The 23401-nt window shown below is 38.3% G+C and overlaps 2 protein-coding genes across 3 annotated transcripts; both read right to left on the reverse strand.

Annotated features, from left to right (window-relative positions):
- Window positions 1–857: 857 nt before the first annotated feature.
- On the reverse strand, window positions 858–10957 carry LOC132242282 (olfactory receptor 5T9-like). Of its 2 annotated transcripts, XM_059711185.1 has the most exons (2): window positions 10948–10957; window positions 858–1801 (listed from the first exon to the last, which is right to left on the reverse strand). In XM_059711185.1, the coding sequence occupies exons 1-2, from the start codon at window positions 10955–10957 to the stop codon at window positions 858–860; spliced, it is 954 nt and encodes a 317-aa protein (XP_059567168.1). The 2 variants fall into 2 exon arrangements, with proteins under 2 accessions (XP_059567168.1, XP_059567167.1); XM_059711184.1 differs by lacking the exon at window positions 10948–10957 and having other exon boundaries at window positions 858–1832.
- A 9978-nt stretch (window positions 10958–20935) lies between these two features.
- LOC132242283 (olfactory receptor 8H1-like) lies at window positions 20936–21883 on the reverse strand. Its single transcript, XM_059711186.1, has one exon. The coding sequence runs from the start codon at window positions 21881–21883 to the stop codon at window positions 20936–20938; it is 948 nt and encodes a 315-aa protein (XP_059567169.1).
- Between the last annotated feature and the right edge of the window lie 1518 nt (window positions 21884–23401).

The raw sequence follows: 23401 nt of genomic DNA on the forward strand, positions 1-23401 counted from the left end.
TGTGTGATGCCCCAACTCCCTGATCCACCCAGCTCTGTGTGTGACGGGGGCAGTGCCCCAACTCTCCTATCAGCCTTACTCTGTGAGTGACAGGGTGGAGCTCCTCAACCCCCTGATTGGCCCTGCTCTGTGCATGACAGGGGGGAGCTCCCCAACCCCCTGATCAACCCTGCTCTGTGCGTGACAGGGTTTGGAGCCCCAACCCCCCTGATGGGCCCTGCTCTGTGAGTGACAGGGGGCAGTGCCCCAACCCCCTGATTCGCCCTGCTAGTGAATGACAGGGGGTGGCGCCGCAACCTCCCCATTGACCCTGCCTTGAGTGTGACAGGGGGCAGTGCCCCAACCCACCAATCGGCCCTACCCTGAGCGTGACTGAGGGTGGCATTGCAACCTCCCGATCCGCCCTGCTCTGTGCATGACAGGGGGCGGTGCCCCAACTCCCCAATCAGCCCTGCTCTGAGCCCGACCAGGGGCTGCACCTAGGGATTGGGCCTGCCCTCTGCCACCCAGGAGCAGGCCTAGCCAGCAGGTCGTTATCTCCCAAGTGGTCCCAGACTGTGAGAGGGCACAGGCTGGTGCTGAGGGACACCCCCTCCCCCCCCGAGTGCACAAATTTTTGTGCACCGGGCCTCTAGTATATTTATAAATGTGTGTGTGTGTTTACCTGAGAATTAATTAAAGAGGAAGTAAATGGATGACAGTTTTCCTGCATGTGTGGAAACAGTACAGGTGGAGGTGTGACTATGTTCTTTATATAAAAAGGTCTACACTAAAACAAAAATAAATTATTATTTTGATATTGAGACAATAAACATAATTTATTTCAGTTTAATGGCTGGTGTCAAAATGTACTGTATTCATACCCCATTTTTCCCAAACACCCTTTTCATTGCTTCTTTCACATCTTTGTTCCTCAAACTGTAGATGATGGGATTCAGCATGGGAATCACGATGGTGTAGAATGTTGATACTATCATGTCATGGTCCAAAGCGTAGCTGGAACTTGGTCTCACATACATGAAGAGGATGGTTCCATGATAAATTGACACTCCAGTTAGGTGAGAACCACAGGTAGAGAAGACTTTTCTCCTCCCTTCAGCAGAATGCATCCTCAGAATGGCCAACAGAATAAAACCATAGGAGACCAGGACAATCAGGATGGTGACTATCTCAATAGAGCCCACAAAGTAGAAGAGTAGAAGCTGGTTTGTGTGTGTGTCAGAACAAGAAATGGCAAGGAGAGGAGGGATGTCACAAAAGACATGTCTAATTTCATTGGATGCACAGAAGGACAGGCTAAAGGTGGCCACTGTGTGTATGGAAGCATGCAAAATGCCACCAACATAGGAAGCAATGATGAGTGACACATAGACTCTGGGTGACATGCTGACTGAATACAGGAGAGGGTCATAGATTGCTACATAGCGGTCATACGCCATTGCAGCCAAGAGGAAGCATTCTGTGGTTCCAAAAGTAACAAAGAGAAACATTTGTGCTACACAGCCAAGATAAGAAATGGCTTTATTTTCTTTCAGGAAATTGACCAACATCTTTGGAGTGACAACTGAAGAATAACAAGCATCCAAGAATGATAATACACTAATAAAATAATACATGGGGTTGTGGAGCCGAGAATCCCGAGTGACCAATAAAACCATTCCCAAATTTCCTATGAGAGTAAAAAGATAGATTTCTAGAAATAGTAAAAACAGGAAGACTTGTACCTCAAAATTATTTGTGAAGCCCATCAATATAAACATGGTGACTTCAGTCACATTTTTCATCTGAATGCTATATAAATCTAAATCTGATGTCAACTGTGCCATTTTCATTTTTATTTACAGTTTTTAAAGCAACATTTTTGGAAATAGAATCCACCCTATCATATACTCTTACTTATTTCTTAGAAGGGCATATTGAAATCCCTTGGAAGGAATAGGCAGTGATGAACATGCTGGAGCCAATGAACGCATTATCCTGTCAAATTAGAGAATTTTTATTAGGTGGTTGGCTAAATGTGTCATGTTAAAAAATACATCAATTTATCTGGTTTAATTTTCAATTTATGTTCTGTTCAATTTACTCCCATCTAGTTTCATATCTCATCATCTTAAATCTACAAAGATGAATAAGTATTGAAATTTTGGTCCAAAAATATTATAATAGAAAGTATACATCTGAATACTAATTCTAGATTTTCTACAGTGTTCATGAAATGCCCTTTCTTAATGTTTACAATTGTTAAAATGAAAGCAACCACACATATCACAGGATTGTGTAAAAGTAAGAATTGTATTTAAATGAGAAAAACAATGTAAAAGATATTTGTTTTTAAATTGTTCCCTGATGACTAGAAAGCGAGCTAACCTTTCAACTTACTGTATGGTGTTAACCTTTTCCAACCAAATCATGTATAGCTTCCTTTTGGCTAGTATCCCTTTTCATCAGCACTGCTAGAACACTGGTGAACAAAAACAGATATATTTCTGGAGGCCGATTCACCTTGTATGCAAATCATAATAAGACATTGGTTTTGTTTTGTGTTTGTTTGTTTTTTTAGTTTTCTTTTTTGGTATGTCTATCACCACGTTGTCCATTTAGTCCTACAGAATTTATTATACTGTTAATAATTTTCCAAATTTAATTTAATGCCAATATAAGATTGTTTTTCTATTTATCCTTACAAAATCCTTGGGCATATTTTTAAGACTTAAGTACATCAAAAATAAATCGTGGCCATTTCTTTAATATGTTATAGTTTCTTAAGGAGTCATTAAAATTATTATAAAATAAAAATTACAGAATAATATATTATATAATTTCTAGATGCTATTGCTAAAAGAGTAAAATTATGATTTAAGCCTCCAAGTGGTGTTTTATTTTTGGTATATTTCCCGATGACTCCAGACTGTTTCTTATTTAGTGAAATGTAAATAAAAGAAAAGTATATATTTTTTAAAAAGTTGAGGAGTCACCTGTATCTAGACTGTAATTCTTTTTTTAAAAAAATATATTTTTAGTGATTTCAGAGAGGGAGAGAGAGATAGAAACATCAATGATGAGAGAGAATCATTGATTGGCTGCTTTCTGATTGAGCCCGTAACCTGGGCATGTGCCACCGAACCGGCTAGGGCCAGGACTGCAATTCTTGTTTTTCCTTCAGTGTGTCACAGACTGAAGGAGTGAAAAATCTGCAGTGTACAAGGCCGGGGACATACCAAGGATTTATATTTGTGACATGAAACACACTATTTGTTTGTCATATTGAGACATTCCTACATCAAGAAGAAATGAGAAAAATCTACTAAAATTATTAAAATTATTCTTAGAAGAAGAAAACTACATGTCTTTATTTTCCCAGCAAGGTCTTCCCAGATCTATGTGGAAGACGTTTTAAATACAGACAATAAATAGCTTTTCAAATGTGGGGTTACCAACCCCCACAATAAAATGCTCATTTAAATTATTAGAGAATTATAGAGTAAAAAATATATAATTGCATTAAGTTTCAACTTCTGTATAAATACAAGCACCTCAGAATAGCCTTAAGAACACACACACAAATGTCTTATAATAATTTTCAGTTTAGTTTGAATAGTTAGGTTAATAAAATAACATAAAATAATCAATTGATATTATAAATATGCATTAATATATTTTGGGAGCATCACAACACATTTATTTCTGTTTTAAAATTTTTTCATTCTCTCTCTCTGTCCCTCCATACTCTCTCTCTCATCCATGGGTACATATATATTTAAAAAATACTTATGAAATGGATTCATGGACAAAAGAAGAATTAGGCAGATTAGAAGAAGCACAGTGGAAAAAAATATGTAAGCAACTTTAGAAAAATATACCAATATGTAGTGTACTAAAGGTATCCATTACAAACTGCACATTGACTGTTATATACAGGAGAAATTTCAGCAACATTATAGTTCTAACTTTTACTCAATTGATGTGTCTGACATAATTTAATAGTGGAAAATTAAAAACATTATATTTGTACTCTGTATTAATAATCTCAGATTTAGCACCTATGACTGTGTAATCTTGAAAACTTAACTTTATCTTTCCAAACCAAAGAATAGCTTAGATTAACCAAAATTTCAGGAATAGCTTATTGAACAACATGAACATGGTGTGATTTCAGAGTGTTTATACATGGGATGTATTAAAATGTTTATTAAAGCATTTCAATTATATGTGAAGTATACATCTATATGATATATGACTTCAAAATTTTATTTAGCTACAAAATATGATTAGGGGATTGTAATATCAGATTTTCTCAAAGCATTGAGTAATAAATGAGGACCGAACCAGAAGCTAAGTACTCTTCTTATTGTTATATGTTTGTTATATACACTTAAGATATATTTAAATGCCTTTCCCATGAGATTAAACCCAGGGAATCCCAATATTCTAAGGTATCAAGAACCTTAAAAAATAAACTTAAGAATACATTTCTGTCATTGTCTTTTGACTCTGGACATAACAGTAAAATAATAATAGCTTTGCTTAAATTCTTCTGATAATTTTGACCGTAATAACTTTCTAATAGCTCTTGATTTCTCTGATTTTACCTTAAGTAAAAAAAGGTGGTTTATGAAGGAAGGTATATTATTTTAATTCAAATTATGTCCCATTTGAGCAATTACTTACTTCACTGTAGGGAGCTGGAGGAATGATAGGTGAAATATATGGGGTTCATCTTCTTCATTGAAGATGCTCTTTAAACAGACATTTCCGTTGACTTACATTTAAGGACATTAGAACTGATTGTGTTACTTCTAACTAATTTCAATTTGAGAAATAGACGTTAGAAAGCAACTATTAGATTTCAATATTTAACAAAACGTGCTCATCTTGGAACTCTAAAGTCACATGAGTCCCTAAACCCTCACACAGTCAGAAAACAGAAAGCACCATACATTCCTGAGAACAGTTATGCAAACACTAAGCTTGAAAGGGAGGAAAGTCCTAAGGGCAGCTACCACGTATTGTTAAATGGCTACTCAGTGTTGCAAATTTTGTGTAAATTATCTTATGTAACTTACATAGCAAAACTGAGAACCACCGTGACCTGTAACTTGATCAAGGTCACTATAAGAGCAAGGATTAAAGTCCAGGGTGCTTTCTCTCCAAACTAAGCTCTTTTCACTTGCCCATATCACACACTCATTGTGATATGCTGTAAATTTGGAAATGCTATCCACTAGAAGCAACACAAAATACCATCTTCATGCATCTGAATTCTTTTGCAAAGCCACAAGTTTAAGTAGGCCATAATATAGTTGAAAAAAAATAAACAAATTGAAGTAGCTTCTAGATCAATTAGCTACCAAGTAAAATAAATTTAAAATTTGTTTATATCCTTTTATAAGAAAAAGAATTATGATTTCAGTATGACATATACTCAATGGATGACTAGTAGTTAGTTTTCTCTTCATTCAATAATTTTCCTAAATTTGAAATATAGTCTCTTATTTCTACTACTTTTATTCTGTTATCTTTCATCAAAGGAATTAAGTCAAATTTCTAATTTACTAATCTATCTACATGCCTAAATATGTTATCTTTCTTATTATCCCTGCTTTTACCCTTGAATTCTCTCATTCAATTCTTAATTCAACTCTAAGTTAACTAGAAATTTCTATCTCAGATTTAAATATTAAAGCACATAACCTAATTTGAGATTCAAGATTATAATATCTGATATATTTTAAATGATGAAATGCCTTTCCTCTTACCTGTGGAAATGAACTGCTCACTCAATTAAGGCATGCTATGAATGCTAAGCACTTGGATTCTTATACCAGGTTCCCAAGATCTTCTGGAAGTCCACGGGGATACTCCAAGAAGAAAACACTAATTCTCTTCTGGGACAGAAAAAGTAGCAAGGTTATTTTTATGTGTTTTTTCCATAATAAACAAGGGAGTGATTCTGGGGCAATTAACAATATGATAAAAATGATTACATGAATGCCCTTTGGTCTCTGGAATAAAATGACAATTTTAGTGGAAAAAAATTTGAGCAAGACTGAAAAAAAAATATAATGACACAAAACATAGACCTAGCTCATACTAAATAACTATGTGCATAGGTTGCTAACTTGGAATGAGAAATTCTCTAAAATCCACTTTCATCTTTCTGGGAAATTAACCTGTTTATGTGTCTCAAAATCCTCTAACCATGTACATGATGAAATAATCTGAAAGTATAAACTACATTAATAAAAGACAAAGATGCTAATTGACTGTACCTTTGCTATGCCCAAGCCACGCCCACCAGCCAATCAGAGCAACTATATGCAAATTAACCAAACCAAGATGACGGCTGGCAGCCACTGAGCTGGAGCAAGCAGGAGGCTTGGTTGACCTACCGATGAAGGAAGCCAAGCTTCCCACCTGCCCTGGCCGGCTGTGGCCTCTGCAAAAGGCAACAAGTTTCAATTATAGAAGCTAAATAAATCCCAGATACCTGCTTCCAGCCAGCCTCCACTGCGAGTTTGGGTGGCTGGGGGCTGTGGCCAGCCTGCAAACAGCCATAAGCCCCTCACCCAGGATGGCCACACCCTCATGGGGTGAGGGTCCCTGCTGGGGGGCTTGGCCAGCCTGTAAACAGCCATCAGCCCCTCACCCAGGCTGGCCAGGCACCAGAGTGGGGACTCTCACCGTTAAGGGGCTGTGGTCAGCCTGCAAACAGCCATCAGCCCCTTACCCAGGCTGGCCACACCCTCATGGGGTAAGGTCCCCGCTGGGAGGCTTGGCCAGCCTGCAAACAGCCATCAGCCACTCACCCAAGCTGGCCATGCACCCCAGCAGAACCTCCCTCCCTGAAGGGAGTGTGGCCAGACTAAAAACAACCCTCAGCCCCTTACCCAGGCTGTCCAGGCACTCCAGCGGGACCCAACCCTGACCCAGAACACCCTTCAGGGCAAACCAGCTGGCCCCCACCCATGCACCAGGCCTCTATCTACACTAATAAAAGAAACATGCAAATTGGTGTCACTCCGCTACCCTTACCATTGGCTAATCAGAGAGATATGCAAATTAACTGCCAGCCAAGATGGCGGCCGGCAGCCAGACAGCTTGAAGCGAACATGAGACTTGCTTGCTTCAGTGATGGAGGAAGACAACTTTCCCCACCTGCCGCTGCCGGCCACTGAGCTTGCAGTTTGAAACATTGTTACAAATATAGAAGCTAAACAAAACCCTAGAAACCTGCTTTCAGCCAGCAGGATCGCAACATTGTTTCAATTATAGAACAAATGCAGATCCCTGCTGGGATCTCAGAGCTGGAGTTGAAACAGTGTTTCGATTATAGAACCCAAACAAACCAGATACCTGCTTTCAGCAGCCTAGGCATCAGAGCTAGAGCCAAGCCTCAGAGCTAAAGCTGGCCCAGAATAAAAAAGAAAAAGAAAAAAAGGAGCGGTTGGGAGCTTCAGTCACCCGCCAGCCTGAAAACAGCCCTCAGCCCCTTACCCAGACTGGCCAGGCACCCCAGTGGGGACCCCCACCCTGAAGGGTGTGTGACCAGCTGCAAAAAGCCATCATCCCCTCACCTAGGCTGGCCAGGCACCCAAGGGGGACCCCCACCCTGATCCAGGAGACCCTTCAGGGCAAACCAGCCAGCCCCCACCTGTGCACCAGGCCTCTATCCTATATAGTAAAAGGGTAATATGCCTCCCAGCACCGGGATCAGCAGAGCCGTGAGGCTTCCCGGCACCGGGATCAGCATGATGGGGGCAGTGCCCAAACCCCCTGATCACCCTGCAGCTCTGTGTGTGACAGGGGGAGGGGCCACAACCTACCAATCCGCCCTGCTCTGTTCGTGACAGGGGAAGGCGCCCCAACCCCCTGATCAGCCCTGCTCTGTGCCTGATAGGGGGGAGCTCCCCAACCCACTGATCCCCCTGCGGCTCTGTGTGTGACAGGGTGCTGCGCCCTAACCCCCTGATGGGCCCTGCTCTGTGTGTGACAGGTTGAGCCGCCCCAACCCCGCCCCCCCGCACGGGCCCTGCTCTCTGTGTGATGGGGTAGAGCCATAACCTCCCCATCGACCCTTCCCTGAGTGTGACAGTGAAGGCGCCCCAACCCCCTGATCGGCCCTGCTCTGTGGGTGATAGAGGGTGGCGCCCCAAACCCCCCCCCCCCACGGGCCCTGCACTGTGTGTGACGGAGTAGAGCCATAACCTCCCCATCGGCCCTGCCCTGAGTGTGAGAGGGTGCAGTGCCCCAACCCCCTGATCCGCTCTGCTCTGTGTGTGACAGGAGGTGGTGCCCCAACTCCCCTATCGGCCCTACTCTGTGCGTGACGGGGGGAGCTCCTCAACCCCCATGATGGGCCCGGCTCTGTGAGTGACAGGGGGCAGTGCCCCAAACCCCTGATTCGCCCTGCTCTGTGTGTGACAGGGGGTGGCGCCACAACCTCCCCATCGACCCTGCCTTGAGTGTGACAGGGGGTGGTGCCCCAACCCCCCAATCGGCCCTACCCTGAGTGTGAATGAGGGCGGCATCATAACCTCCCGATCCGCCCTGCTCTGTGCATGACAGGGGGCCGCCCTGCTCTGTGCATGACAGGGGGTGGCGCCCCAACTCCCCAATCAGCTCTGCTCTGAGCCCGACCAGGGGCTGCACCTAGGGATTGGGCCTGCCCTCTGCCACCTGAGAGCAGGCCTAAACCAGCAGGTCATTATCTCCCAAGGGGTCCCAGACTGCGAGAGGACCTAGGCCGGGCTGAGGGGTCCCCCCTCCCCCCCGAGTGCACAAATTTTTGTGCACTGGGCCTCTAGTCCTATATAATAAAAGGGTAATATGTAAATTGACCCTAACAGCAGAGCAACTGGGAATCACTGGTCACTATGACACACACTGACCACCAGGGGGCAGACGCTCAATGCAGGAGATGCCCCCTGGTGGTCAGTGTGCTCCCACAGGGGGAACTCTGCTCAGCCACAAGCCAGGCTGATGGCTGCCAGTACAGCGCTGGTGGTGGAAGCCTCTCCCGCCTCCTCAGCAGCACTAAGGATGTCCAACTTCAGCTGGGCCTGCTCCCCACTGGCAAGTGGACATCCTCTGAGGGCTCCCGGGCTGCCATAGAGATGTCTGACTGTCAGCTTAGGCCCAATCCCCTGGGGAGTGAGCCTAAGCCAGCAGGTGGTCATTCCCCAGGGGTGTCAGACTGCAACAGGGCACAGGCCGGGCTAAGGGACCCTCCCAAGTGAACAAATTTTTGTGCACTGGGCCTCTAGTTAATAATAATTTAATATAATTATTATACTTATTTAAATGTTATTGTACTATACTGGTGAGTGGTATGAGAGATACAGTGAAACTCCTTATGTATTTAATAGAGGAGATAAGATATGAATTCATGAACAGGAATTATGGACAGCAGAGATGGAACTGTGTACAGATAATGGTAACATTCTATGTAATACAATATTAGAGATCTGGCAGAGATAAAGACCAAAATTTGAGTTGCCAAGGGTCTTGTCTTGGAGACCATATATAACTGTCCATAGGTTTGTGTATAGGTCCTTCACATCATTTTTTAAATTCCGAAGTATTTTATTTTTTTTGCTATAATTGCAAAAGGATTTTTTCTCTTTTTTTCCTGAAATTTCGTTGTTAGAATATAGGAACGAAATGGACTTTTGTACATTGATTTTGTATCCTGAAATTTTATACTGTATTTGTTTATTATTTCTAATAGTTTTTGGTGGAGTCTTTAGGGTTTTATATATAAAGAATCATGCCATGTGCAAAAGTTACAATTTTACTTCTTCATTCCGAATTTGAATGCCTTTTATTTCTTTCTCTTGTCTGGTTGCTGAGACTAGGACTCCCAGTAGTATGTTGAATAAGAGTGGGGAGTGCGCACATCCTCGCCTTGTTCCTGGTCTTAGAGGAAAAGCTCTCAGCTTTTCACCACTGAGTATAATATCAGCTGAGGGTTCATCATATATGGCCTTTATTATGTCGAGGTAACTTCTTTCTATACTCATTCCATTGAGTGTTTTAATCATAAATGGATGTTGTATCTTGTCAAATGCTTTTTCTTCATCTCTTCATATGATATGCGATTTTTACATTTTATTTTGTTAATGTGGTGTACTACATTGAAACGGATCAAAGTCCTGAGGCAATAAATTACATTGAAGACACCATACGTACTAAACTTGGTCTTTGAAGAGGTTTTTATGAATTTGACCCCAAAGGCAAAAAAAAGTAAGGCAAAAGTAAATGAAGGGGACCATATTACAGTAAAAAAAAAAAAAAAAAAAGTGTCTGCACAGCAAAAGAAAACACCAAATAAACAAGAAGGCAACCACAAGGGGTTAATACTCAAAATATATAAAGAACTTATATCTTCCAAAGCTCCCTCGCTGTTTAAACCTTATCTTCCTATTGCAATTGCCCTACTCAATTTTCAACTGATATTCTTCTCAGTATTGTCTTTCTTTTTTTTTTTAAAGGATGTATGTGCTGCATATGGCTGAGATCCTTAATGATCTATAATACTATATCAGTCTCTCGCAGTTCTTCTGTGAACTGTGATTAAGTTTGAATTAGTGTCAGAAAACTGAAGAAAAATTACGGTTTACACATGTCAAATTCTTCTGTTCCAGTCCTAGGTGCCCCCATGCATGTTTTTTTGTTTGTGTATATAGCTATTTATCAAAATATTTTTTATTTAATCCAAGTAAACTATAAGTAGTAGTCAGGATTCACAAAATTACATTACTTTTATAAAGTCCTAAATGGAATTTTGGGTTTCTTATTAATTGGAGCAATAATCTTCCAATAAGTTCAAATATATATTCATTTAAACCACAGCACTTTATAATTTGAATAGAGTAAAAGTAAATTTCACTGACTATAAGTCTCTTTGCTAGATTCTGCAAGAGGTATATTGCAGTTTGACATTATTACACTTTACCATATGTGCTGATTGCTGTAATATAAAATGGCTTATTTTGCCAAAATAAGGACATTGGTTCTCAGAGAAGTTAGTGCTAACCCAGCGTCTGAGCTATTATATGAGTACGTCTCATATCTTAAAGTTTCTTATCTAGTATCAAAATACCTGTCAACAGTATGGGTTTGTACCATACTGTTGTCTGTGTCTATGAATTTGCCCCTTCACCTTTTCCACCCAGGCCCCCAAACTCCCTCTGACAGTTGTCAGTCTATTTTCTGTATCTATGAGTCTGTTTCTATTTTGCTGTTTATTTTGTTCTTTAGATTCCACATGTAAGTAAAATCAAATGGCATTTGTCTTTCTCTGACTGCCTATTTTATCTAGCACAATACTCTCCAGGTCGATCTATGCTATTGCAAAAAGTAAGATTTCTTTATTTTTTACAGCTGGTAATATTTCACTGTGTAAATGTACAAAAGGGGGCTGGGAGGAGCTGGAAGAGGGTAAAGGAGGGATAAAGGTGATGGGAAGAGACTTGACTTTCGATAGTGAACACATAATACAATATAAGGTGTACAGATAATGTACTATGGAATTGTACATTTAAAATGTATGTAATTTTATTAGCCAATGTTACCCCAATAAATTCAATATAATTTTTTTTATTGCTTAAAGTATTACAAAGGGTATTACATATGTGTCCATTTTTCCCCCCGCCCTAGACAGTCCCCTAGCCTCCCCTATCCAATATAATTTTTTTAAAAATTCTGTTTTTTAAGACCTCATTTTAAACCTCAGACCAAATAACTTTTTTTTTCATTTTCTATAAATCAACATATAGCACATTTTTCCAGAACCACTTACTTTTTTGTTATTGAGTAAATCATCATTGTTGCTATTTTAATCCAGAAGGTAATTGGGGCATATTCCCCTTAGAGTTCCTCCTGTGGGTTTTATCAAAGTTGAATAAATTGACATAAGCAATCTAAATGAAAATATTCGCAATGTTACTAAGCAGGCATTTTCTGTTCTACAGGTAAGGTGCATTTTCAGATGATTTGCAGAATATTTTAATAGGTAAGATCTAAAATAGCAGGTCAAATGTATGTTATAAAATCTCCAGTACTAATCCCTTTAATTGTTTCCTATTGCTTAGGTGAACTCACCAGTTTGCAATTATTCAGCCTGTCTAAGAATTGAAAGACAATAATTCCTAGAACAAAACAAAAACATTATAAATATTGAACTTATGTTTCAAAGTGAAATGAGAATGCTCCAAATAGAGTATATGCTTTCTTTTCCCTGATGGAAGCATACAGACCAGCATACAGTAAACCAATCAGGAAATTTATTCATAGAGGATAAGAAAACATTTGACCTATTCAACTACCTGTGGGCTATTTTCATATTATGAGGAAAATAATAACTCTTTTAGGTTTATGTTGCTAACTATGGAATGTAGAAGCCACTTCAGATTATTGCTTATTTCAAAATGTTCCACTAGTCTTAATAGCTTTAAAAAAATCCAATACAAGGTCATGTTTTGTTTATTTCTGTGAGATGGTGAAGGGGGAAGTCAGTTGCAGAATGGAGTCATGGCACAATAAAATGCAGTGAAAAGTGCCTGCACCATGAGGGAGACCTGGGGTTGAATCTTGGCTCGGGCATTTATTCACTGTGAGAGTTGCTAACAGGTGAAATACAGCAATGCAGCAAAAGTTCATTTCTACAGCTCAGTAAGGGTTATAAAAGTGTTATTTCTCTCCTCCTTTGCAAATTCAGTGTTTGCTGCCCATGATTAAAGTTATATTTTTGGAAATGGGTTCAAATCTATACTAATAAAAGAGTAATATGCTAATTAGACTGGGAGACCTTCCAGGAGACCTTCCAGATGTTCTTCTGGGCAAAGCCGTGGTGGTGGGGCCGAGGTAGAGGCGGTTAGAGGCCAAGAGGGGAGGGCAATTGTGGGTGATCAGGCTGGTGGGGAATGGGGCCATTGGGGGTAAGCAGGCCAGCAGTGGGGGGAGGGCAGTTGGGGGCGAACAGGCCAGCAGGCAGAGTGGTTAGAGGCAATCAGGCCGGCAGGCAGGCAGGTGAGCAGTTAGGAGCCAGCAGTCCCGGATTACGAGAGGGATGTCCGACTACTGATTTAGGCCCAATCCCTGTAAACTGGCAGGACATTTTTCGAGGGGTCCCAAATTGGAGAGGGTGCAGGCCAGGCTGAGGAACACACCCTCCCCCGTGCACGAATTTCATGCACTGGGCCACTAGTTAATTATAAAAGTCGATTCTCTATTACTAAATTCTTTACAATACATAGACATTTTCTCTTTATAACTCTGAGTCTTTTCAATATATCCTGATAAATTTTAGTCATAATCATCTAAATGAAATGACAGTTAAACCAAAATGTTTAACATAGTAATTTTTCATTATCTTATTTACTCAAAACAAAATTAAGCCCGCTGCTATGTGGCCAATGGGATTGTATTGATCTGTGTGTTTGTTTGTTTTTAAATAACAGGTTATACAACTCACAAAGCTTCTTTATTTCCCATTCCAGACACATAAAAAGTGCACAGAGGAAAAACAAGAATCATAATATAATTCATTGGATTTAATCTGATAGGAAAATATTTAAGTGCATATTAATTATCAAAAAAATAAATATTTCACATGTTGCTAAAGAAAGATATCTAGTGTAAGGCACCCAACTATGTATTTTAATTATATAGTTATAACTTAGTGTTGCAGTCCAATATGTGCTAATTTTTAAAAAATAAACACATGTAATGACAAAAGTTCACTTATGTGGGCATCCTAAATTTATAACAAAATTTGACATATTTAAAATAAGTTGCTTTAAATATTTATTGTTTTTTTTTATTTAATTAATCTGCCTAGCTGTGCATTATTGTGTCTGCTTTGTCATTTAAGTCTACTGCTCTTTGAAAGAAGAGTAAATTTTGGAGGACAAACCTAACATCACATTTGACTTAATTATGGAGCTGAGTACACACTTTCACATTCCAAATATTATGTAATTTTCCTCATACCAGGTGTATCATTGAACTGATGGCAAGAACTGTATTGGGCTTGAGCTTTTTCTTGTGATTCCTAATTGCAATAAAACACAGATTGATTTCATCACATTTATCAAAGTTTATTCTGTTATTTCTATCATTTTTGTCTTGACCTCATCTACATAAATTCCTTCCTCTAAACCTCCCTTTCATTAATTGTCATGTCATCATTTCCCATGCCATTTAAAAAATTATATATATATATATATATATATATATATATATATATATATATATATATATATATTTGGGTTTTCTCCGATCAATTTGTTAAGATTGTTTTAATGAAATTATATATATATATATATTTAAAAGCATTTTATTATGCTAGAGCAGCTAAAAAATGCAGAGTTAATTAGAATAAGTGGTTCAAATGTCCTAATTTGTTTTGTTGTAATTTTTATTTCCAATACATAGGATTCAACCAAAATTCTGCCTTTCGGGACATGTTGTTTGAGTTGTTCTTCTTTTATCTGCCTTTAGTCTTCCCAATAATTCTATGAAAATGTTTGCTCCTGATAGTGACAATTCTTCTAGGTAATCCTGACTTTGTCCTTCCCATAAGATTGTTCATATGTACTTTATTCTCTATTTCAAATCCAAATGGTTCTCACACTGATGAAATCATGTTAAAGTACTGAAACTGGAGCTTGACTTGCATTATGAATTAAAATAATGTACAAATTATTATTTGCAGCAGATTATGTGCCCTAAGACCAACTCAAATTTTCTATGGGTGGATATATAAAAAATTAAATAAATGACTATGATAACTAACTTGAATAAAACCTATTTTTCCAACTAGTGTTATATTATTGGCTAATAATAAAACTTTGAGTGCAGGTTCAGGTATCACTTTGACTCCTAATTTAAATAACCATTCCACAATGCAAGAAATATTATTTCTATTACTTCTAACTGATACTTTACAGTTTATTTACTCTTAATTATGAAGTTTATGTATAGGTGCAATTATTATTTCTTCTATAGTCACCACATAATTTTGAGAGAGTAGAAAATTATATATTAAAAAGAACTTAGATTTCCAAAAATGATGCAAATGACCAGCTATTTGCCCAAAAGGACAATCTAATGCAGAACATTTAAATAGCAAATTTAATGGAAGATAAATTATCATAAAATTTTATATCAAATCCTAGTCCATGTTCTTTAAAAATATCTTGATTAGCTTTTTTTCAATAACCTAATGGAGTTGGAACACTTTTAGAGATTAACTCATAAAAATTTATAATTCATTAGGCTGTTAGTCCATCAAACTAACCTAATTTAACACATTCTATAAAGTTATTTTAAAGATATACTTTTATTAATATACTAGAGGCCCGGTGCACAAAAATTTGTGCATTCAGGGGGGAGGGGGGTCCCTCAACCTGGCCTGTGCCCTCTCACAGTCTGGGGACCCTCAGGAGATAACGACCTGCTGGCTTAGGCCTGCTCCCGGGTGGCAGAGGGCAGGCCCAATCCCTAGGTGCAGCCCCTGGTCGGACTCAGAGCAGGGCCGATTGGGGAGTTGGGGCACCGCCCTCTGTCATGCACAGAGCAAGGTGGATTGGGAGGTTGCAATGCCACCCTCAGTCATGCTCAAGGTAGGGCCGATTGGGGGGTTGGGGCACCACCCCCTGTCACACTCAAGGCAGGGTTGATGGGGAGGTTGCGGCACCACCCCCTGTCATGCACAGCGCAGGGCCAATCAGGGGGTTGGGGCGCTGCCCCCTGTCACTCAGAGAGCAGGGCCCATCAGGGGAGTTGGGGATCCGTATCCTGTCACGCACAGAGCAGGGTTGGTCAGGGGGTTGGGGAGCTCCCCCCTGTCACGCACAGAGCAGGGTTGACTCTCGTTCAAAGCACTCAGCTCCTTCCTTAGGGCTATACATTGGCAGCAATCTAGGTATAGCCTGTGGTTTGGAGTCCACAGACAATGTTTCCAAATTCTTGGTGTCATTACCATGTTGTCTGTGATGGTGCATTTCATCTAGAGCACAAATTTTAGTATTATTTATTTTATTATTTCAACTAGAGCACAAATACAAAATCCATTCTTTAATTTCTTACAATACACAGAAAGTAGGCATTGATGTTTATAAAGGTTAAACTCAAGAATGACAAAAAACAAGCACAATTTGTAGGGTAAGGTACAACTGGCTGGCAGATTGGACTCTTCCCACAACTGAGCTGCAGCTCATCTTTATGCTTTTCCCTTGAGGCCTGGTCCTGACTCAACTTTGGTTGTTTTACTTTGACATCTACCCCTCTGTGATGCCCTTGCAGATGCTACCACTCCTCAATTCCCAGGCTTAAAACCAAGGTACAGAAAAGCATACCTACTATGCTCATGTTTAGCTCTGCTTCCAACAAGCCTCATTGTCATTGTCAATACATGTGTCTTTCTTTTTTTTCCTTTTTCCTTTATTGATTAAGGTGTTACATCTGTGTCCTTATGTGTCTTTCAAAAATAATTTTAAGTGGCAATGGTCCTTCCTTCTTCCCTTCCTTTCTTCTTTCTATTCTATTTCTTATTATTAATTATTATTATTATTATTATTATTATTATTATATTTTTATTTTGTAAAAACCCTTTTCATTCCAACCAAAATAATCTCCTTAGAAGACAGAGTACTAAGAATACTTCTCTAAAGGATCTATTGAGACACTTTTCGAAAGAGAGCATACAGAAGACTCAGAGACATATGAAAACATGCTAAAAGTCATTAATCATCCAAGAGATGCAAATAAAAACAACAATGAGATACCATCTAACACCTGTCAGAATGGCTATCGTCAACAAATCAACAATTAACAAGTGCTGAGAGAATGTGGAGAAAAAGGAACCCTCCTGCACTGCTGGTGGGAATGCTGACTGGTACAGCCACTGTGGAAGACAGAATGGAGTTTCCTCAAAAAGTTAAAAATGGAACTTCCATTTGACCCAGTAATCCCACTTCTAGGAATATATCCCAAGAAATCAGAATCACCAATCAGAAAGGAAATATGCACCCCTCTGTTCATAGCAGCACAATTTACAATAGCTAAGATTTGGAATCAGCCTAAGTGCCCATCAGCAGATGAGTGAATTAAAAAACTGTGGTACACATATGTGATACCTTAATCAATAAAGAAAAAAATAGCCAAAACCGGTTTGGCTCAGTGGATAGAGCGTCAGCCTGCGGACTGAAAGGTCCCAGGTTCGATTCCGGTGAAGGGCATGTACCTTGGTTGTGGACACATCCCCAGTAGGAGATGTGCAGGAGGCAGCTGATCTATGTTTCTCTCTCATCGATGTTTCTAACTCTCTATCTCTCTCCTTTCCTCTCTGTAAAAAATCAATAAAATATATTTTAAAAAAATAAAGAAAAAAAATAAATTAAAAAACAACTGTGGTACAACTAATCAATGGAATACTATGCTGCTATACAAAAAAAAAGAAGGAATTTTTACCATTTGCAACAGCATGGATGGAACTGGAGAGCATTATGCTAAGCAAAATAAGCCAATCAGAGAAAGATAAATATCACATGATCTCACTCATATGTGAGATATAATGATCAACATAATTTGATGAATAAGAATAGATCCAGAGACAAATGGTAGGAGCGGGAGATGGGGGGGCAGTTAGAGAGCAACCAAAGGACTTGTATGCATGCATATTAGCATAACCAATGAACACAGACATTGGGGCGGTGGGGGCTTGCCCAGGTGGGAATGGCTGGTGAGGGGGGGTCAACTGGGGGAAAAGGAGACATATGTAAATCTTTAGACAATAAAAAAATACAATAAGTAAAGAAATAATTTTTAAAAAGAATACTTCTCCAAAGTGGGATTGTTAAGATTAAATAACACCTCAACAGTGCAAATGCAGAGCATCTCTTATTACAATATATTCCACCAAAAACTTTTTCTGCATTTCTTTTCTCCTGTTTTGATTTCTCTCTCCACTGTGATTCTCTCAATTCCTTCCTTTAAATATCTATTCTTAGTAATTTACTACATTATGATTTTTCCACAGTCCTTTCTTTCTTTAAAGTTTATTTTATTTATTAATTTCAGTTTACATTCTATATTATTCTGTTCAGTTTCGTAAATACAGCAACGTGTTTAGAAAATCATGTACTTTACAGAGTAGTCCCCAACTGCTTTAAGTACCCACCTAGACCCATACTTATTTCTCTTGATATTATTGATCATATTTCTTATGCTATAATCTACATCTCTGTGACTACTCTGTAACTAACAATTTGTACTACTTAATACTTTCACCTTTTTTGAAGAGCTCCCAAGCCCCTCCCCTTTGACAACTGTCAGTCTGTTGTCCTATAAGTCTGTTTCTAGCACAATTCTTTCTTGAATTTTAGCAGCTCTTTTTATGAAATATCATTTTTTACACATGTTCTTGCTTTTATTTTCTATGTCATGTTCAATACACCATAGACATTATTAATTAGTTTGTGTGTACCTGCGTTTCCTTATGGTGTATTTTCCCAATATATTTTTATTATCAATAAATATTTATAGCACATTTCTCATTTGTTTACATAGTATTTTTAAATAGGTGGGACTTCTTTGGAACCCTTTTCTCTCCCTCATACTTAAATGAAATAAATACATACACTTGGCAGGATGCTGTTGCTTTTTTTTTATTATTTTTATTTTTTTTTTAATTCTTTGGGGAAGGTTAGGGTTTCAATGTATCTTTCTGGATCTATACCTAGAGATTTTCAATCTCCGCTGTTAACATAACTTTTGTTGTCAATGTTGTTTTTGTTGTTGTTCTTTGTATGTTTCAAGAGCATTCTTTAATCACATGCATGAGTGTGCAGCACACACACTGAAATGGGTTCTAGCCAGCAGTCTTGTGCTTCCACAATATTCCAAGGAAAAGAAATATGACAACAGAAGGAAACAAGGGTTTACACAGAAGTTAAATAAGACCAAAAATATAAATATTAAGATAAATGTAATAAATATTGGGGTTTTTTATTTTAATTGGCTTAAAAAATGAATCACCAACATAAAACTATACTTATATATTGGGGTTTTAAAACATACAAAGAAGTAGATTTTTATGACAAAATTAGCACAAAGTTTGGGTGAGAAGAAGTTGGTCTTTACTTCTCTAAGTTTCTTATATTAAAAGTCATACTGTATATTATTTTTAGTTGACAATGATACATTAAACATGTATATTATCATTCCCATGGTCACCACTAAACAGAAAAAAAAACCAAACACGTTACCAATATCAGCATTAAAAAAGAAAAAGAAAAACACTTGGTCCCTACAAACATTATAATAAAAATAATAGAATATTATAAACACCTCTTTGACAATAATTTTGATAATGAAAAGAAATATGCAATTGCTTAAAGACGCTCACATCAGAAGACATGGGTGACATAAATAATCCTTAATCTATTAAATAAATTAACATATTCCTTAAAAGCCATGCAGGAAGTCTCTCACCACTGTATGCATAAAAGTTTGAGGACTGTTTTTCTAATGTGAAAATGTCACTTCAGTCTCAGAAGGTAATGTGCAGAGTGCTGGGTGAACCCTCTTTACCCATGCAGAATAAGAAAACATCTGGGAGATAACAGATCAAGGCAAAAAGAAAACTAGTTTCCATGGTGACCTCATGAAGAAGAGCCATGGACAAACCAGAATCAGCTAAATTCTGCAAGTTTATAACCAAGGATATGTTTTCCTTTGTGGAACCACTCTGTTCCTGAATCCCTTGGCAATACCAGGATAGCCTGTCCTCTTACTAATGCAGACTCTCTTCCTGGCATCATTCCATCATGGAATTGTCTTTTGTCTGTCAGGATTATTCTTCCTGTAAATAAGATTATGCCCGTGCGTTTGAGGAGATTGAACAAATATTGCCAAAATCACATTGTCTTCTATCAGCAGTTCTGAGAATGTTTCCCAGCAACATACACCTTTCAGAGGTTCCCGGTATTTGACTTCTGCCTTCCTTAATATAATAATTAATTCTGTTTTTCACCACTCTTACAACAGAGCGATGATGAAGAATGTGACCTCTAGACTGTCTGGGTTCCAAAGGAGCTTGTTCTTTAACTAATGGAGTGACCACAAACCAGTTATTTCATCCCTTGTGCTTCAGTTTCATCCTCTGTAAGATTTGGCTTTCAGATACATTTATTGCGGCATTGTTCCAAGTGCTGGGCATAAAACATTGAACAAAGTCGAAAAGGCCTGTGCTCATTGCGCTTATGGGATAGTTGGGGGTGGGAAGCAGAGCAGAAGCAAAAGGCACAAGCTACAGATGTAAAATGGTAAATGGAGATAACTATTATGGAAAACAAATGAAGCATGAAAGAGGGATAGGAGGAACCAGTACAATTTTAAATAAGATGATATAGAATGTTCTTATTCAGAAGAGATTGGCGATATAGTGCAGGGATCTATAAAAAGGGAGTTCCAGGATAAAGAAGAGAGAATGCTTGGTTCTATAGCCAGTGCTCATAATTATTCTAATACATTTCTTCTCTTTTTAATAAATAAAATGATTTCTGAAACTGTTATCAGTGTGCCAACTGGATCTCTTTTTCATAATAACGTTCTTTGTCATTGGGGTATGCATGGTAATTTGTATGCTGGGTGGAATTCAAAAGATCACATCTATAATTTCTCATTTTACTCATCAGTTCTCCTTAAAAACACATATATATTTGGACCATGGATTTAACACATATTCTATAGTTTACAATTACAATGTGGATTTGAAAAGACGCATTGCGGAAAATAGCCGATATTTGATTGAGTAAAGGATGGCTCCACAGAAATACAAAAAATGAAAGGACTTGATGGTTTTTGAAAAGACCAAAGAAATGCCCAATAGGAAAGAGAGAACAGAAAGCTTAGCACTTTAACATCACGGTCACTTTAATAGCCTGAAGCCCTCTGTCTTCTGCATGACTCTAATGAGAGCATTTTTCACTTCTTTATTCCTCAGACTATAAATGAGTGGATTCAGCATGGGGATCACAATAGCATAAAAAACAGAAGCTACTTGATCCTTTCCCAAGGCATAGGACTCACGAGGTTTTAAATAAGTAAAAATCATAGTGCCATAAAAGATGGTGACTCCCAGGAGATGGGAGGCACATGTAGAGAAGGCTTTTTGCTTTCCTGAAGTGGAGGTAATTTTCAGGACAGTGGACAGAATGGCCAGATAAGACACACATATTGTGATAACAGATACCATTAGGGTGGAGCCAGCAAAAATGAATATTATGACTTCAATGTCTTGAGTGTCAGTACAGGACAGGGCTAGAATTGGGGAAGTGTCACAGAAAAAGTGATGGATTACATTGGAGTCACAGAAACGCAGCCTGCTCATGCAAAGTGCATTGATAATGGAATTAATAAAGCCAAGAAAATAGGACCCAAAGGTCAGGGAGCAGCAGAGTCCTTTGGACATAAGGACTGGGTAGTGTAGAGGATTGCAGATGGCTACATAGCGATCATAGGCCATTGAGGAGAGAAGAAAACATTCAGTGGAACCCAAAAAGGTAAAAAAGTACATCTGGGTGAAGCAGCTTATGTATGAAATGTACTTGGTGGAAGTCAGCAAGTTCTCTAAGGTTTTAGGAGTGATGACATTGGAGTAAATGAGGTCAATAAATGACAGGTGGCTGAGGAAAAAATACATGGGGGTGTGAAGCTGGAGATCCACGCGGATTATCAGTATCATCCCTGCATTTCCCAGCACACTAGTCAGGTATATCAGGAGAAATAGTATAAACAGGACCAGCTGGGTCTCCTCAGAGTCTGTCAGTCCCATAAGGATGAAGTGAGACACACTTGTGCTATTCCTTCCATCCATTGTGTTCAACTGCTTCAAACTGTTGAGAAATTAAGTGTGATATTTGGGTAGGAATGAGTTCAAAAGGTTATTTATATTAGTTTAATATTTCTAACAATTGATGATAATGAATGGTTTATATAATATGATGGAAAAATTGAGTTCAATTGTTAAATATAGAAATAAGCATAAAATATCCCTTGGACTTAATATAATAATAAAAAAACAACATATTGCATAATAAGAATGAGCTTTACACTGTTTTAAATGCTTCCCTTGATTGATATATCTACTCCATGTGAAAATATTAAACAATAGGTGTGACTATTACCCATATTTTTTAAATAAAAAAAGGGCACAAACAGTTTAAGCCACTTGTTTAGAGATATTAAATGTTGGCTCTGTTATTGCACTAACATAGATAAACTCCAGAGAACATGCTTGTTATACTATATGACTATTTCTAATTTGAGCAAACCTGAGGGAAAATGCTAAATGTGTCATAAACAATGGTAGAAAAACAATTTCAATGCATCACTTACTGTCTTTTTTTTTGAGAATTATTTATTATTAACCACAAACAAATTTCAAATTTAGCAGACTACAATTATAGACCATATATTAGTATTAATTTTCAAAAGATATGTTTTACTAAGTTGACCATTCAAAATCAGATTTCCAAAAATTATATTTCTAAAACATACACCTTGCCTATAAACCATAAATCCATCAACTCTATACTTCTGGTTACAAAACCTGGCATTACCGTGGGTAGGTCTAAGTGTATATGTATGCATACTTTTCTGAAAGTGCTCCCATTTTATCTGTTCCTTACCAAAACTCTCTAATTTTTAGAGTAATACTTACCAAAGTTGGTGGAAAAAACATAAAAACCTTCCTCCAATATTATCTGTCTAGAAATTTGTCAACTTCAAGTTTTTTCACAAGTAAAATATGAAAACCATTTGAGTCAAAATTTTCTGTAATATATTCTTTTCTTTGAGATAACTTCTTTGTAAATTTTTGTGCATTTATTGTTTTATTCCAAGGTAAAAAAAAAAATCAGCTCTTGGGAATGGAAAATTTGCCGAGAAATTATGTCTAAAAGGAATATCAGGGAGCTGCTGTGAATATAAGTGGAACAGACTATGTCTTGTCTCTCTTCCAAGGCACCTCATATACTGGGGAGAGAGGGTAACCCAACATTGGGCCATCCCTGGAGATCAGGTTCCAAGCGAGCTTGCTTGGCATGCTTCCAAGGAAAAAACACGCTGGGACTAATTGCAGTTATGTTATGTTCTGAGGAAATAGTTGCCTTTTTCCCTTAATGGCCCACACTGAGAAGCTTGGTTTGGTCTTCTTTTGTTATCCCCTAAATTTTTAACTGGGTTGGTGGAGAAACCATTTCTAGAGACATAATTACTCTCTGATTGAAACCATGCACGATGGAATAATTCATTTTTCACCGGGAAATATTTTTATGTTTAAAAGTGTGATTCTATCATAGAAATAAATTCCTTTGGAAAAAAATTGGAATGC

The sequence above is a fragment of the Myotis daubentonii genome, chromosome 9, assembly GCF_963259705.1.
Source record: "Myotis daubentonii chromosome 9, mMyoDau2.1, whole genome shotgun sequence".
In the NCBI taxonomy this organism is placed as follows: Eukaryota; Metazoa; Chordata; class Mammalia; order Chiroptera; family Vespertilionidae; genus Myotis; species Myotis daubentonii.

Coding starts and splice junctions, on each gene's coding strand:
- LOC132242282 (XM_059711184.1), bottom strand. CDS start 1,832: ATGAAAATGGCACAGTTGACATCAGATTTAGATTTATATAGCATTCAG.
- LOC132242283 (XM_059711186.1), bottom strand. CDS start 21,883: ATGGATGGAAGGAATAGCACAAGTGTGTCTCACTTCATCCTTATGGGA.